Genomic DNA, 14,693 nt, shown 5'->3' with positions numbered 1-14,693 from the left:
GGAGCCTGCCGGATCAGACCAATGGCGGGTCTAGTTCCTCATCCTGTTCTTAGATGAGGGACTCCTCTAAGGGCCAGTCAGATGCCCTTGGGAAATCCAGCAACAGCAGTCTATTCGTTTATTCATTTCTTAAGAAATAGAATAAAATAGAAAATAGAAATACAGTGGTACCTCGGGTTAAGTACTTAATTTGTTCTGGAGTTCCGTTCTTAACCTGAAACTGTTCTTAACCTGAAGCACCACTTTAGCTAATGGGGCCTCCTGCTGCCGCTGCGCCGCCAGAGCCCGATTTCTGTTCTCATCCTGAAGCAAAGTTCTTAACCCAAGGTACTATTTCTGGGTTAGCAGAGTCTGTAATCTGAAGCGTATGTAACCTGAAGCATATGTAACCTGAGGTACCACTGTAGAAAGCTTTCAGCTTTAGGGTTAAACAAATATATTTGGTGATTTCCCACTCACCAAGATAAATGTCATTTAACTCCTCCTGAAGAAAGAGACAGTGTGTCCTTTTTAATTTCAAGAAGTTGCTTGGTGGAATCAGCTGACTGGACAATTACCTATTCCCACCCACCCAAACATTTAATTTAAAAGTGGTATCCCAGTAGCAATACATTCCTTTTTTTGTTATAGACAAATTGTTTAAAATCTCAAGCTTTTCTTCTTTTTTTACATCTCCTGGTCTAAGAGAACTGGAACTTCGTTACCAGCAATATTCAAATAGGCCATATTTTATTTTGAATAGCTTTCTTAACTCGTAAACTAATGAAGTTAATAAATACATCACAGCAGAGGTTTGGTTTTATTTATAGACTGCAAATGTGGAATTTATTCTGTAAGCAGTTTCAATTCCTATTCCTAATTCAGGAAATTGTTTTAACTGTTTTTCTTAGAAGCCCACTAAATCTCATTTCACACTTCCTCCTTCATTTCTTTAAGTTTTACATTGCATCTCCATACTCCTTGATCTAACTGTTCTGTTCTAACATTTAATTACAAGTCATTTTCCTGACCATACTGTTCTCTAACTAGGGATAGGAGAGAAATTTGATATAATTCACATTTAAGGCCAAACTTATTATTTGCATTTGCTGAAACAAGAAGTAGACAATGTGGTGCCCTCCACTTTTTCTGGACTGCAATCTCCATCTTCCCTGATCATTGGCCATGCTGGCTGGGGCTGATGGGCCTATAAAGACATAAATAGATTAGGACCACAATACAGTGGTACCTCCGGTTACAAACTTGATTCGTTCCGTAGGCCCATTTGTAACCAGAAACCGTTCTTAACATTAGGCGAGCTTTCGCTAATGGGACCTCCCACTGCCGCCACGCGACTTCACCTTGCATCCCGCGGCAAAGTTTGCAGCCAGGAGCATCTACTTAGGGGAGCTCCTTACCCGAAGTGTTTGTAAGGAGGATGGTACATAACCCAAGGTTCCACTGCACCTCTTCCCATGTGAACCAGCCAAGACCCTGTGATCATCATCTGAGGCCCTACTCCATGTGTATCCTCCAGAAGAGGTCCAGAGGGTGGCAACATGGGAAAAGGACCTTTTCTGCAGTGTCTCCCATTGTGGAATGCTCTCCTAAAGGAGGCTTGATGGGTACCTTCCATTACGTATCTTTAGGTGCCAGGCAAAAATGTTTCTATTCAACTGGAAGTTTGGCTAGTTAACATTCTATGGCTTTTTAAATGTGTTTGTGGGAGCAGGGATATTGGTTTGTTTTGGTTTTATTATGTATTTTGTATTCTCATTTTGTATTTTTCTGTTGTGAACTGTTCAGGGATCTTCAGTTGAAGAACAGTATACAAGTTTTAACAACAGGAGTTGTAGTTCAGTAATATTTGCAGGGCTTCAAATTGCTTATCCCTGTAGTACATGAACTATGTACAAACATCCTTTGAAATTCACATTTATCCAAATTTTGCTCTGCGGTTCTCCAGTAATGTGTACAGAAATGAATATACGAGGGTAAATTGTGCATAGAAATGCATATGTTAGTGAACATAACGTTAAAAAACAACAAAGCACCAACTGATGCAGAAATGTGGAGAAGTGAAGGAAGGGGCCTCTTGGTAGTTCCTCTGCTCTCAGAAGCTCAGTTGCTGGTGGTCTGAGAGAGGGCATTTTCTTGAACAGCCCCCAGTTGTGGGGTGCCCTCCCCACAGGGGTGCATCTGGCACCTTTACTCTCCTTTCCGGTGAATGCTGGAGACGCATCTTTTCCCCCTGGCTTTTGACAGCTGAGGTGCACATACATTTTTAGGACCCACCTTATTTCTGTGACTATAAGTTATGTCAAACTGTTTTAATATTGTGTTTCTAAATGTTGTGACCCATCCTGGAGCTTTAGAGTGAAGGGCTGGTAAATAATAATAATGATTAGAAAAATGAGGATCTGAGAGGAATCAAAATTCAGATTCACCCATCCTTGGAGCAGCATTCTTTTATTCACAAGCTGAATAAATCTTCATAAATCTTTTCATTCTGGGTGCATCCTTGATTTGATTTCTGTTCAAAAATGGAAGCAGAGGTTGGAAGAGATGCAATGACTAATATTTCATTCTCTCATCACAAGCAGGGAGTCCTGCAAGCATTCTTAATGAGTCACAATCTGGCTTCTCCAAGATTGCTATAGCAACCTTGTGCAACGCAGGGGTGATTGTGTGGTTGTAACCTTCCTTGGATACCAAAAGCAAGGTAGAATCTTCAGGCAACTTGAACAGAAGCAAAGTCTTGTGAGTATGAACATCCACCTTTGCGAGAACCCCTTGGTATTATTTTACAATAAAAGCAAATGATGTATTCTATTCATCTTGCATATATCATTTTATATTGGCTTCCATGTCATCTTTCCAATGTCATGGTCTCAGACATTTAGGGGACCTCGTTTTCCTACTATGTTCCTTCTCAAAACTGAGGAGGAAAAGTTTTTAAAAAGCAACATTGCAAATACAAGAGTATTTTTTTATCCAATACTGTATGTTATGCTACAAGGCTTATCCAGAATATTACTTTTTTTATTCAAGTTACTTCAGAATAAAAATCACAGAGATCTAGAAACACAAGAATGCCCAAAATATATCTAGTTGGGCATAATGTAATAATAATAATAACAATAATAATAATAATAATTTTTTATTTGTACCCCTCCCTCCACGGCTGGAACCGGTCTCAGAGCGGCTAACAACATATAAATAATACAATATGCATAAAAACAAGCAATCAATTGATTAAAATGCATCCCAAAATTAATTCAAATAAATTAAAATTAAAGTTAAAACTGGACAAATGACAATCCTCAGGTTAAAACTGAAAGCGGTTAATACTCGCCAGAACCAACTGTTTCCACTGATATTATAAGGACCTGTGAGTGAGCTGGGAAACCTCCTTCGTTCCTGTTCTTATACAAAGAGAAAATGAGTCAGACTGAAACCTGACCAAAGGACTGATGGAACAGCTCTGTCTTGCAGGCCCTGCGGAAGGATGTCAAATCTCGCAGGGCCCTAGTCTCTTGCAAGAGAGCGTTCCACCAGGCCGGAGCTACGGCCAAAAAATCAGCCCTGGCTCTGGTCAAGGCCAGTCTAATCTCCCTGGGGCCCGGAATCTTCAGGGTGCTGTTATTTGCAGACCGTAAGGGACGTACCAGGAGAGGCGGTCCCGTAGGTACGAGGGTCCTATGCCGTGTAGGGCTTTAAAGGTTGAAACCAGCACCTTAAACCTGATCCTGTACTCCACTGGGAGCCAGTGCAGCTGGTGTAGCACTGGGTGAATGTAATCCCGCGGTGAAGACCCCGTAAGGAGTCTTGCTGCGACATTCTGCACCTGCAGGAGTTTCTGAGTCATTTTCAAGGGCAGTAGAGCGAGTTACAATAATCCAGTCTGGAGGTGACTGTCGCATGGATCACAGTGGCGAGGTCCGGGCAAGAGAAGTAAAGGACCAACTGCTTAGCTTGGCGGAGATGAAAAAATGCTGCGTTTGTTATAGCTGTAACCTGTGCCTCCATAGAAAAGGAGTTGAATATTACACCCAAACTCTTGACGGAAGGTGCTGGTACTAGTTGCGCCCCTGCAAGGGATGGGAGTTGCCCCCCCCCAACCCCATATAATCCCGACCCAGCCAAAGGACCTCTGTCTTGGAAGGATTTAACTTGAACCGGCTCCCACATAGCCATCCAGCCACGGCTTCCAAACATCTAAACAGTGTGTCTGGGGCCGAGTCAGGGTGGCCATCCATCAACAGATAAAGCTGGGTGTCATCAGCATACTGATGGCAGCCCAAACCAAAATTCCAGACGAGCTGGGTGAGGGGGCGCATATAGATGTTAAAAAGCATCGGGGAGAGAATTGCGCCCTGCGGTACGCCACACACCAAGGAGTAGTGCGACAACTCCCCCCCCCCATCGCCACCCTCTGTCCCTGACCAGAGAGGAACAAGCACAGCCATTGAAGGACTGCGCCCCGAATCCCCACGTTGGCAAGGTAGTGGTCTAGAAGTTTGTGGTCAACCACGTCGAAGGCTGCTGACAGATCTAAAAGAATCAACAGCCCCAACCTGCCTCAATCCAGCTGCCTATGGAAGTCATCTGTTAGGGTGACCAGAGCCGTCTCGGTCCCATGACCAGAGCGAAAACTGGACTGGAATGGATCCAAAGCTGATGTTTCATCAAGAAATCCGCCAAACTGTTCAGCAACTGCTCTCTCAATCTACCTTACCTAGGTTGTGTTGGCTGGTTCAGACCATAGTAAATCTAAACCAGAGTTCTATTTCCAACAGCAGCTGATCAGACAGAGCCAGAGTACATCAGAGGGACACCGTATCTGAACATGGAAGTTTCATTTAGCTGTCTTGGCGAATGTCACTGATGGATCTATACAGTTGTCAATCCTTTAAAAACGCAACTAAGTTAGTAGTCACTTTGGGATGTATGGGGTGTTAGGGGAAGGATACTACCTCTGGTGCAGGACTTGTTGTTCTCCTTTGGAGTAGTTTGTCTACCTTTGCACTCAGTTCTCACCTGTGGCTCCTAAGTTGTAAGCATGCAACAACAGCCACACCCCAGAAACCACTTCAACTAGCCGGTTAAACAAGGTGAGGGTAGCTGATGGGTTTCAAACCTTTGGGGTTTAGGGACTTCACCTGCATGAGAAGACAGGCTCCAGCAGATTAAACTGGCAAGTCCAATAATGGTCATGAAGGTGGCTTCTGCAGGTGCTGTAGAGGAAAGTGAGGGGCAGATGGGGCTTGTCAACCTGGGAAGGTAGCTCATCTAGAAGGAAAACACTGACCCTAAACCTCTTCTGCTTTGCGGAATATCTTTGGGAAAAGAAAAGACTAAGGAGCAAACTCTACACAAATCTGGAATGGAGTCCCAAAGATAGTTAGATGGCGCCTTGTACGTCTCCTTCCGGCAACTTCTGCAGCCAAGTTGGTGCCAAACATATTGCTCTGCTTTCCTTTGGACCACATTAGTGAGGCTGAGACAAGAGGAGTTTTGTCATCTGGGCAGCCCACAACCTCCAGACACATGGCCCAGGCTTGCATCCCAGGGAGGGCACTTCAGTGCTGCTAATGCAGCTGTTTTGACTTCACTCCTGGAGGTGCTCCTACTGGAAATGGAATGGTGAATTCTTAAGATGTTCTTTGGGGAGCTATTTCTGATCTTCTGTATGCTTTTTAAAATCTCATTTACTAAGAGATTTTCTTTTTTTGCAGCACAGAGGACTAGGAAAAACTTCTTTAAAACTGTAGATGAATAAATTAAAGTCCTAGAAAAGCTTTAACATAAGTGATATTCTAGAGGTCCTACTTAAGACATTAAGGCGGTCCTATGCATTTTTATATGGAAGGAAGTCCCACTGTGTTCAGTGTGGCTGACTTCCAGTTAAGCGTGCATAGGATTGTAGCCTAAGGCTTGATCACAGGATTGCTCAGCAATTGTACTTCTTTAAAAGCATTTATATAGTGCTTGTTTTTGGAGTTGATAAACAACTTTATTCTTAGATGCTCATTTATTATCACCTCCCATCTAAATGTGGATTAACAACAGACAACAAAATTACACTTGAATATTAAAATATTTAGCAGTGACCATTTTATTTTCGATTTCTCATTTTACAAAAAAAGCAGGTATAAAAATGAGCAGCATTTTATAATTCCTTTCCAGTTTTGTGATACAAAACTGGCATTAAGTATAAACTAAACACATTGGTCAACTTTCCTCCTATGTCATTCACATTCAAGCTGTTTCCAGGTCTGGAATGCAAATGATCTCCTAGAAAGTCTTTTTTTTTTAAGCACTTTTTTATTGGTCAGTACTTTCTCCCTTAATACAACATGGAACATAACCATATTAGGAATAGAGGTTAAGATTTTCTAGGTCCCACTAGCTGAACACTGATCAAGAAACGCTTGCAACTTAGAATAAAACTATACATTAGATTTGATATGAGGCTAACACCAAAATAGGCACTCTCATGTTTTGTCCCCCCCCCCCGACCTCTGCAGTATAGGATACTTTTCCCATGTCCTGATTTTATGCCAAATTTTCATTCCAACAGTAGGCAATGATGTGATGAAGACAGGGAAACACATGACATCAGGGCATGTGTCAAGAGACTCTAAAAGTTACGGGGAGAAGGAAACTTAACATGAAGACCTTATTTTTGGCAGCAGTCCCACGTCAAGTGCAATGTGTAATTCTGCCCTTACTTCAGTGTACACTTGTTAGGTTATTCAGAGGCAGCTGCTATTATGCAGAGTTCCAAAATGTTTTCCCTGTTCCCTTTGCTTGATGGATTATCACAGAAACAATGACATTCTCTGATTGTGGATTCTTCATGTAAAAAGGTTTGCAAAGAAAAGTGTGGGACACTTATGAAAACCAAGCAATGAGCAACTTGACTCGACAGATCCTTGCCGATTGCTGTAAGGTTAGACATTGACTAGTCCAGTTTGTTATTTGTAAGCTGTCCCATATCAACGCAGTTTACATGGAATGCTGCCCAACCAGCTAAAGAATTTAAAACTGACCTCAATCCCCACCATCTGCTCAGACTTTCTGGCCAAAAATGGGGAAGGAAGGTTGTACATTGTCGTGATTTTTTTAAATCATCCTATGCAAACACTTGTACATGTGTCACTGAAATGCTTTGCAAGTACCAGATACTCATTTTAGAAATAAAATTGCACTTATATAATTATCCAACATTTCACAAAAGAAGTCTGATATGCATATTATGCCACAGATATGAAAAAGCAAGAAGGCAAGCTGAAAGAAAGAGAGATGCTACCCACAGGGCGGTGATGGCATTTGGTTGTTTTGGTCTTTGTATGAGCATTTCCCACACCCATGGCAGAAGGGGCAATTTTTGCTGGAGTTAAACTGTTTTCCTGGCAGTTAAGACACGGACAATGGATCCTACACCTCCAGCAGCAAGTGCCTGAAAACAGACAACAAGGAAGAGGAAGTTAAAGCACTCACTGAAGACAACTCTAACTAAGCAGACATCTACTAGCATGTTTTATATGGCTATTTCAAAGAGGCACAAGAAATCAGAAACATCAGTTTATTGAACTGGGAACACAAAAAAGACAAGGGGAATACTCTCCATAAACACACTAGTTTGAATTAAGATACAAACCATTCACAGAATCATGTTCACATATATTTCCTCAACTAAAACTCATTTTAATGTATATTAAATTATCTCAGTTCACTGGGCAATTACAAATTTTGATGACAACAGGCATTATTTCTATGGCACACAATCATACTCAGTAAGTGAACAGAAATATTTATTTTGCTTTACTGAGGATGTCATAGGTGGGTGCCTTATTTTTCTCCAAGGAACGTTACTCCAATCCAAATCATCACTATGGTCCACAGAAGCATAAAAGTAGTGTTTCTATTAGGTGTCTAGCAACACATGAAAACGTACAATGTATTTAGTATTCAATGAAGTTTTACTCAGAGCAGATCCACCAATTTCAGTGGGTCTACTCCAAGCAAGGCTTAGCTAAATACCACCCTCAGCTTTTTAAATATGCATACACCTCACTTCATTTCATTACTCAAGTATTGATGACTGATAGCTGAATGTGTCAACCGACGCCACAGCAAACTTTTCAAGTCTGAGATGCTTTTGGTTTGGTTTTATATGTTGCCATCTTGTTGTGAACCACCGAGATCTCTGTCTACAGGGCACTGTATAAGTTGAATAAATAATAAATAATGAAGCATCAGGAGATGTGGAAGCTCTGGGGAAAATCCAATGGTGTCATCCTCCAGCAGAACAGATTCCCCTTTTCCCTTGCAACTCCTAATGCACCCCCAATGACTACTCCAAAGAATTGGGAAACCTTCCAGAGCAGATTTGGAGGAGTGTAGAGAGATCTAGCAGGAATGGAAGAAGTCCCATCATACAGTTGGATGTTTCTCTCCATCTGTACAAGGGCTTACATTCACACACAAGTCATCCCTAGATCTTGTGATCATCAAGTGATAAATATGGAAGTGAGAATATACTCTAAGGAAATATATTTGGTTCTGTTGGTTTCCAGCAGTTAAGTAATTAAGGTAAAAGGATGCATGCCTTAAGCAACAGGATTGTCACAGGCAATTCCTATCTTACATGATTAATCTCTCTCTCATTGCCAAAGACAAAACAGTCAATTTTTTTTTTAGAAAAAAACAACATTATTCAGTGAGTTAAATTGTGTAATAAGTTTGGAAAATGAATTGTTTGCTAATATTAAAATATGTGTGTGCTCATTCCATTGGGTTAATTCTAGTATTTCCAGCCTGTTCATCATTGTACTTCTGCTGTGTTCCCCAATTCACCTGACACTTCTTTTCTAAGATAAAGTTCCAGTTTTTTTTAGTCTATCTAAATAACTCTTTCAGGTATGCTATATTTTTTGGGATGCATGTGGCTCTGTTACCTTTTCCTCCCTTCTTGCCTATGCTTTATTGAGAAGGGAGAAAAAATAGCACACAACTCAGAGACCCCAAGAAAGGAATGATTCCAAGCCATCATACCTTTTCATGCCATTGTAGTAAAACAGCACTGCTGTTGTCAGATGGGCTCTCAAAGCCCTTGTAGATGTATTTCATTAAGAGATCAACTCCACTCTTATCCAAAGACTGTACTGCCTTTTCAATATCATTGGCTTTGAAAGAGATGAGAACCTTCAGGACAATACTTTCTGCACGATCCTGGAGAAAAATTGAAAAAGACAAACAGAAAAAGAACCATGAACACTGCAATTCTGTGCTCGCTTACTTGGAAGCATGTCCAACTGAACTCAGCTGATTTTCTTCTGAGCAAACATGCACTTGGTTTGACCACTGCAGTTTATACTATTAAGAAAGGTTCTAATTACCATTAAAATTCAACAAGTACTAAGCTACTGGACTTACATGACAATTATGACTGTGTCTGCAACTGTGTTGCATAAATAAATTAGTTCTAATATAGAATTAATAAGACCTTATGAATACTTCTGTTTTATCTGAAATGGCAAAAGATTAACCAGGCTGCAGATGGCAATTTTCAAAAGAGGCAAACTCAAATAAAAGTTCTTTGCCCGGGGTGTCCAACTTTCAAGAGACTGTGGTCTACTCCCACTATAAAAAACTAGCATCAAAGTAGTTGAGGATGAGCCAATGTTGTTTAGCTTTTTAGGGGGGGAACATTAGCCAAAGTTGTTGAGCTTTTTTTGGGGGGGGGGCTACGATTGACTGGTAGATCACAACTGACCAGTTGGACACTCCTGTTCTATGCCATTTCCTATCCAGTTCCCTTCATTGGTACACCAGACCCAGATCATTCTGCGGGGTCTAAGTTGCATTTCTCACTTTATGCTTTTGTCTTGCTTTGGCAAAAACAGTTCAGCAAGTTCTTATTAGAGTGACCTGGTTTGGACATAACACTAAACTACTGTGCACTACCCAAAGTCCAGCACAGTTATGCAATCAGACACTTTCACTGTATTTTTCAATGAACCACAGTTTATTGTTATGTCCAAATCTGAAACCATGGTTGAATTTAACTAAAGTTTAGGGAAACAATACAACTTCCAAATCCATTGTTTGGTGTTGTTTTCCCTCACCCTAAACCTAGATTAGAGTAACCACACTTTGGACATAACAACAAACTACAGATAGTTAAAACTGGAAGCAAAAGCTTTCAATCTCCTACACACAGCTGCGCTGGAAATGGAGAGCTGATGAGCCCAAGGCTTGCTTGTTCATAGAATGCTAAACCATTGTTTAGAATTAAATAGAAGTAGGATTAAAAATGTAAACAAATATATATTTATCATTGCAGAACTGTCTCCCATGCCTTACTTAAAAAGCAACAGGAACACAATGGATTTCTACTTTTATAATTAATTTTCTCTTTTGTCTTCTAAAAAGAACTTTAAACATTATAGCCATCTGCACAATGTTTGAACCACTGAATGCAGACTAGGGCTTTATTCGTTTCGTTTCGTCAGCCTGTTCAGGACTGAAAAAAATTGGATGATCTGTAAGCAATCAATTAAGACACAATACATGACCTGATGTCAATAGACAGACAGTTCCAAAGTATAAGTACTGCCATACTAAAAAAATGATTTCTTACAATTGGAGAAAGAGTATTATGTGGCACCTGTAACAGTGCCAGGTGCACAGATCAAAGCAGTCAAGTGAGCACCAGTGGGGTAAGGCTTGTCTCAAGCCATTCTACTTCAATACTAATACCCTGAACTCAGCCCAATAACAAATCAGCAACCAGTGCAGATATCTGAATAGAGGTGTTGTATGACAACAGAGTCTTCTTTGACAGCAACTGTGCTGCAGCATTCTACATTAATTGCAGTTATCCAATCCTGAAGTCACCAATGCAATAACACTTAAACACGTCCACTAAGTTTTGAGAGTTACAGCAGTGATGCAGCAATTCAGCAGTGTTTTTAGATGTGGTTAAAATATTCTGAAAAAGAAGAGCAGTCTTCAATCACTATTATACCATAATTCTCCTGTTACCTCACCTTTACGGCTTGACTCTTGGTGTTGATTGGAGGATTTTTCAGAGCTGCTTGTAATGCAGCCATCATGTTCCCCGTAAACAGCAGTTAAGGAAAAGACAATTTTGCCAAGCTTTGAGGGTTCAAAAACTAGTAATAGTTATAGAACACATTTCAAGAGTTCAAAATGCTTCAGATACATTCACAGGAACCTTAAAATAGCCCCGTAAGGTTTTTCAGTATCTTATGTAGTATCTTAGGCAGCTGGGGGTGAAAAGAGAAGCACTAAAGCTGACTAGTTTGTATAACGACACTTCACAAATGGCTGAAGTTGACTTTGAAGAGAGGACTTTCTGACTCAAACCTTACTCTTTCCCACTACATAGCACAGAGCTTAGAGAAGCCTCAAGCAGATTGAAAAATCTTAGTGCAGGGGTCTGCAACCCGCGGCTCCGGAGCCGCATGTGGCTCTTTTACACCTTTGCCGCGGCTCCGGGGCGGATACTAGCGAGGGGAGGAGGCGCATTGTGCGCCCCGACACTCCCCACTGTGGTAGGCGCTGTACTGGCTGTGACGTCGCATGGGGGCGGTGCGTGCGTTAGTCACGCACCATCCCAACGTCACCTTCCCGCCTGCCCGCTACATTGTAAGGGGCATGTACGCTGGTCACTGCATTGAAAGGGGGCATGTACGCTGGTCAATGTTTTGAAGGGGAGTGAAGAACACACACACACAAAAAGGTAACATGTTAATTTAATGTTTATTTCTATGAGGAAGAGTAATTCTAAGGGGTCAAACAAAGAAATAATTTTAAAAAGTGACAAAAAAGTTATTTTTATAATGACGAGTTTTGCGGCTCCCAGGTTTTTTTTCTTTGGAAACGGGTCCAAGTGGCTCTTTTTGTCTTAAAGGTTGCAGACCCCTGTCTTAGTGGTTGATTAGAGAATGCTATATCTAATAAGCAAAGAAAAATTAACCCATCTCAAGAGATATAAAAAAAACAGCCAGCCTGTTGACAATGCGGAACAGTATTTTAATTAGACCCAATTTGGTTTTGGAAATGGGGGGGGGGTGATGGTTTCCTTTCTTGATTACTTCCTGGAACCCATTTAAACAGTGTAATTCTTAGAAACTGTTTCTTCTATAAATGAGACAAATCACTAATTTCCTGATCCTATGAAAATTCACCCAGAAATAAGTTGTACTGTGTTCTCAAGTGAGTGTGCTTAAGATTACCAAATGGAACCGAATACCAGTTGCACTATCACTGACTAGATGCAACTGTTTCCATAAAAGGAAAGACCCTACTGAATTCATGTACTTCCTCTACTGTTTTAGTCTGACAGGAGGAAGTTAGAAGGCTGTAATGCTTTGCAGACTCCTCCTCCCATGTTCTTCAATTCGATGTAACTGTCAAATCCATGCTTTAGGACTGTACAGGCAAACAGTGAGAAAATACACTTATAAAAGTAGGTGTGCAAAGCTGCTACCATGTTAAGCCATTCAGATTATACTATATTAAGCTATTTTTTTCCTTTTCAGATATGCCTGAAGCTTATTACAAAATAAGTTCTAATGAAAATTGAACATCTGCCCCATGAACACTTATCTCTTACTAAAGCTATCCACAGACTAAGGCAATTCTTACAAGTAGACCCACTGAATATGGCTAAACATTTTTAGCTGATTAACAATCTCATTTTTTAATATTAAATTGTACTACACTACAGTATCATGATATGGGGTATTTTTGAGAATGTTAAAAAATGAGCTTCAACTATGCTATGCAGACACATGAATTCACAGCTTGGAAAACAGATCAAGTAATTTTAACATTATTGAAGAGGTGTGTTTTCAACAATGCTGTCAACCATGAAACTCTTTCACACACTTTTGAATTAAAAAATCCATGAAGTGATTAAATGATTATAGAGTGTCAATCAAGAAAAAGTTCCAGACCTAACTTTTGACCTGTGGAAAAAAAGAGCAATGAAGCCTGAAGGAGGAGCAGAGTTGTGTGTGTGTGTGTGTTCAGCAGGAAAGCAAGATAAAGCTTTGTGTATTAAAGGTGGAGGAAAGTTTAAATATATGTTCAACCAAAGCTGTTAGTGCCTTTACTGAGTTGTTCTTGCATAAATCACTCTGTTTTACACCATGGTTCTTTTTTCTTCCATAGAAATGTTGTGAGGAATAGCATGAACTACAGGACAGCATGACTGTGAACCTCAACATTACAGTCTGCTGAAACAATGGCTACATTGAGATGCCTTCATGCTCAGAGCCAGTGTGGTTTAAAATGGTCTCTCAATGCTCCTTTGTCAGATTAAAGCATATACAGATATCTTAATTGTCTGCAGTTGTACAGAATGGGTCTGAAATGTTAAAAGTTCAAATGTCAGCTAGGTTCCCTTTATACCCCGCCTACAAAGAATCTGTGTGAAATGTGGGTGAAAAATACAACCAGCCCATAACTGTGGGCCTTACTTCCAAGTAAACACACATGGTTAAAAACCAAGATGCACTCTTGTGTGCTGTAAGGTTTTCTTCCAACCAGCAAGATTGTCTCTCAGCCCAACAGTGGAGGATTCAACAATCAGGTGGTGGAGGCATCTCCTTCCATGGAGTTTGGATGGCCATCTGTCCTGGAGGCTTCAGTTGAGACTCCTGCATTGCAGGGAGTTAATGACCCCTTGGGGCCCCTTTACAATTCTGTGAAAGGGGAAAGGGTTCGCAAACCCCACTGAGGGAGTCAGACGGGGCGAGGGAGGAATTCGGGTGAGGATCTGCTCCCATCGAGCAGGCACCGGCTGCGGGTGTCGCGGAAGCCCCCTCCCCAAAAAACTGCATCCACACAGCCCCCGTTCAGCCCCCTGTCATCCTTTCTCTCCGCCCCGCCCCCACCCACCTCCTCCTCCTCCTCCTCTGCGGAAGAGATGGAAGATGGAGAAGCCCTGCTCCTCAGGGCCGGGGGTTGGGCGGCAAGGTCCCAGCACTGCTGGGGGTTGGGCTAGATGCCCCCCGAGGTCCCTTCCAGCGGGACCGGAGATGGCAGGGGAGGCGCAGCGCCTGTCCCGGCGCCCCAGGGCCCCTCCCTGGGAAGGGAGACCCCCCCCGAACCCCGCCACTCAGGATATTGCCTCAGGCACGAGTCCACCTCGCCCTCGTCGGGGCCCACCTGGCCGTCGCCGCCGTCCTCCTCGTCCACGAACTTGTTCTCGTCGTACTCGTCCACGTCCACCCGGCGGAAGCGCGCGGAGGAGACCGTGTGCTTGGCCATGGCTGCGCCCCGCCTGACTCGCTCGGGCAAAGGAAGGCGGCGGCGGCGGCGGCGAGAGGCGGGGCTCCGCCCCTTCCAGGCGGCGGAAGGACTCACGTCACGGAGGGAGCGGCAGCCAGCACCGACACCACGCATGCGCGAGTGGTTTCACCCCCCACCTCTCCTCCGCTCTGCGCATGCGGACAATCCACACCGGGTTAACCGCCAGTACGTAATTTCTCCTCCTGCGCGTTATTTTTAAGCTTCTGTGAGAGAGCGACCTTTTCCAAGCCCTTCTTATTAAAACCCCCAACAAGCGCTGGGTTTTAAGTCTTTTATGCTCGCTAGCGTTGCGCATGCGCGCGCCACCCATTCTAATGAGCATGCGTAAAGCAGCCATTTTCCTCTCGCCCCCCCCCTTA

General features: G+C 42.3%; 1 protein-coding gene and 1 long non-coding RNA gene across 3 annotated transcripts; one reads left to right on the top strand and one right to left on the bottom strand.

The window, feature by feature from the left end:
- The first annotated feature begins 90 nt into the window (after positions 1 to 90).
- LOC309534512 lies at positions 91 to 6,797 on the top strand. The gene is made up of 2 exons (XR_014220767.1): positions 91 to 2,961; positions 5,769 to 6,797. It is a non-coding gene; the product is annotated as an uncharacterized lncRNA (long non-coding RNA).
- ARPC5 (actin related protein 2/3 complex subunit 5) lies at positions 6,080 to 14,569 on the bottom strand. Of its 2 annotated transcripts, XM_082226698.1 has the most exons (4): positions 14,150 to 14,569; positions 11,040 to 11,112; positions 9,043 to 9,219; positions 6,080 to 7,444 (listed from the first exon to the last, which is right to left on the bottom strand). In XM_082226698.1, exons 1-4 carry the CDS (start codon positions 14,425 to 14,427, stop codon positions 7,382 to 7,384), a joined length of 591 nt encoding a protein of 196 aa, XP_082082824.1. In that variant the 5' UTR covers positions 14,428 to 14,569; the 3' UTR covers positions 6,080 to 7,381. The 2 variants fall into 2 exon arrangements, with proteins under 2 accessions (XP_082082824.1, XP_082082825.1); XM_082226699.1 differs by lacking the exon at positions 11,040 to 11,112 and having other exon boundaries at positions 14,191 to 14,569.
- Between the last annotated feature and the right edge of the window lie 124 nt (positions 14,570 to 14,693).

Source organism: Podarcis vaucheri (assembly GCF_965113315.1).
Source record: "Podarcis vaucheri genome assembly, chromosome: 6".
NCBI classification, from domain to species: domain Eukaryota; kingdom Metazoa; phylum Chordata; class Lepidosauria; order Squamata; family Lacertidae; genus Podarcis; species Podarcis vaucheri.
This window is presented reverse-complemented; position numbering and strand designations above follow the sequence as displayed.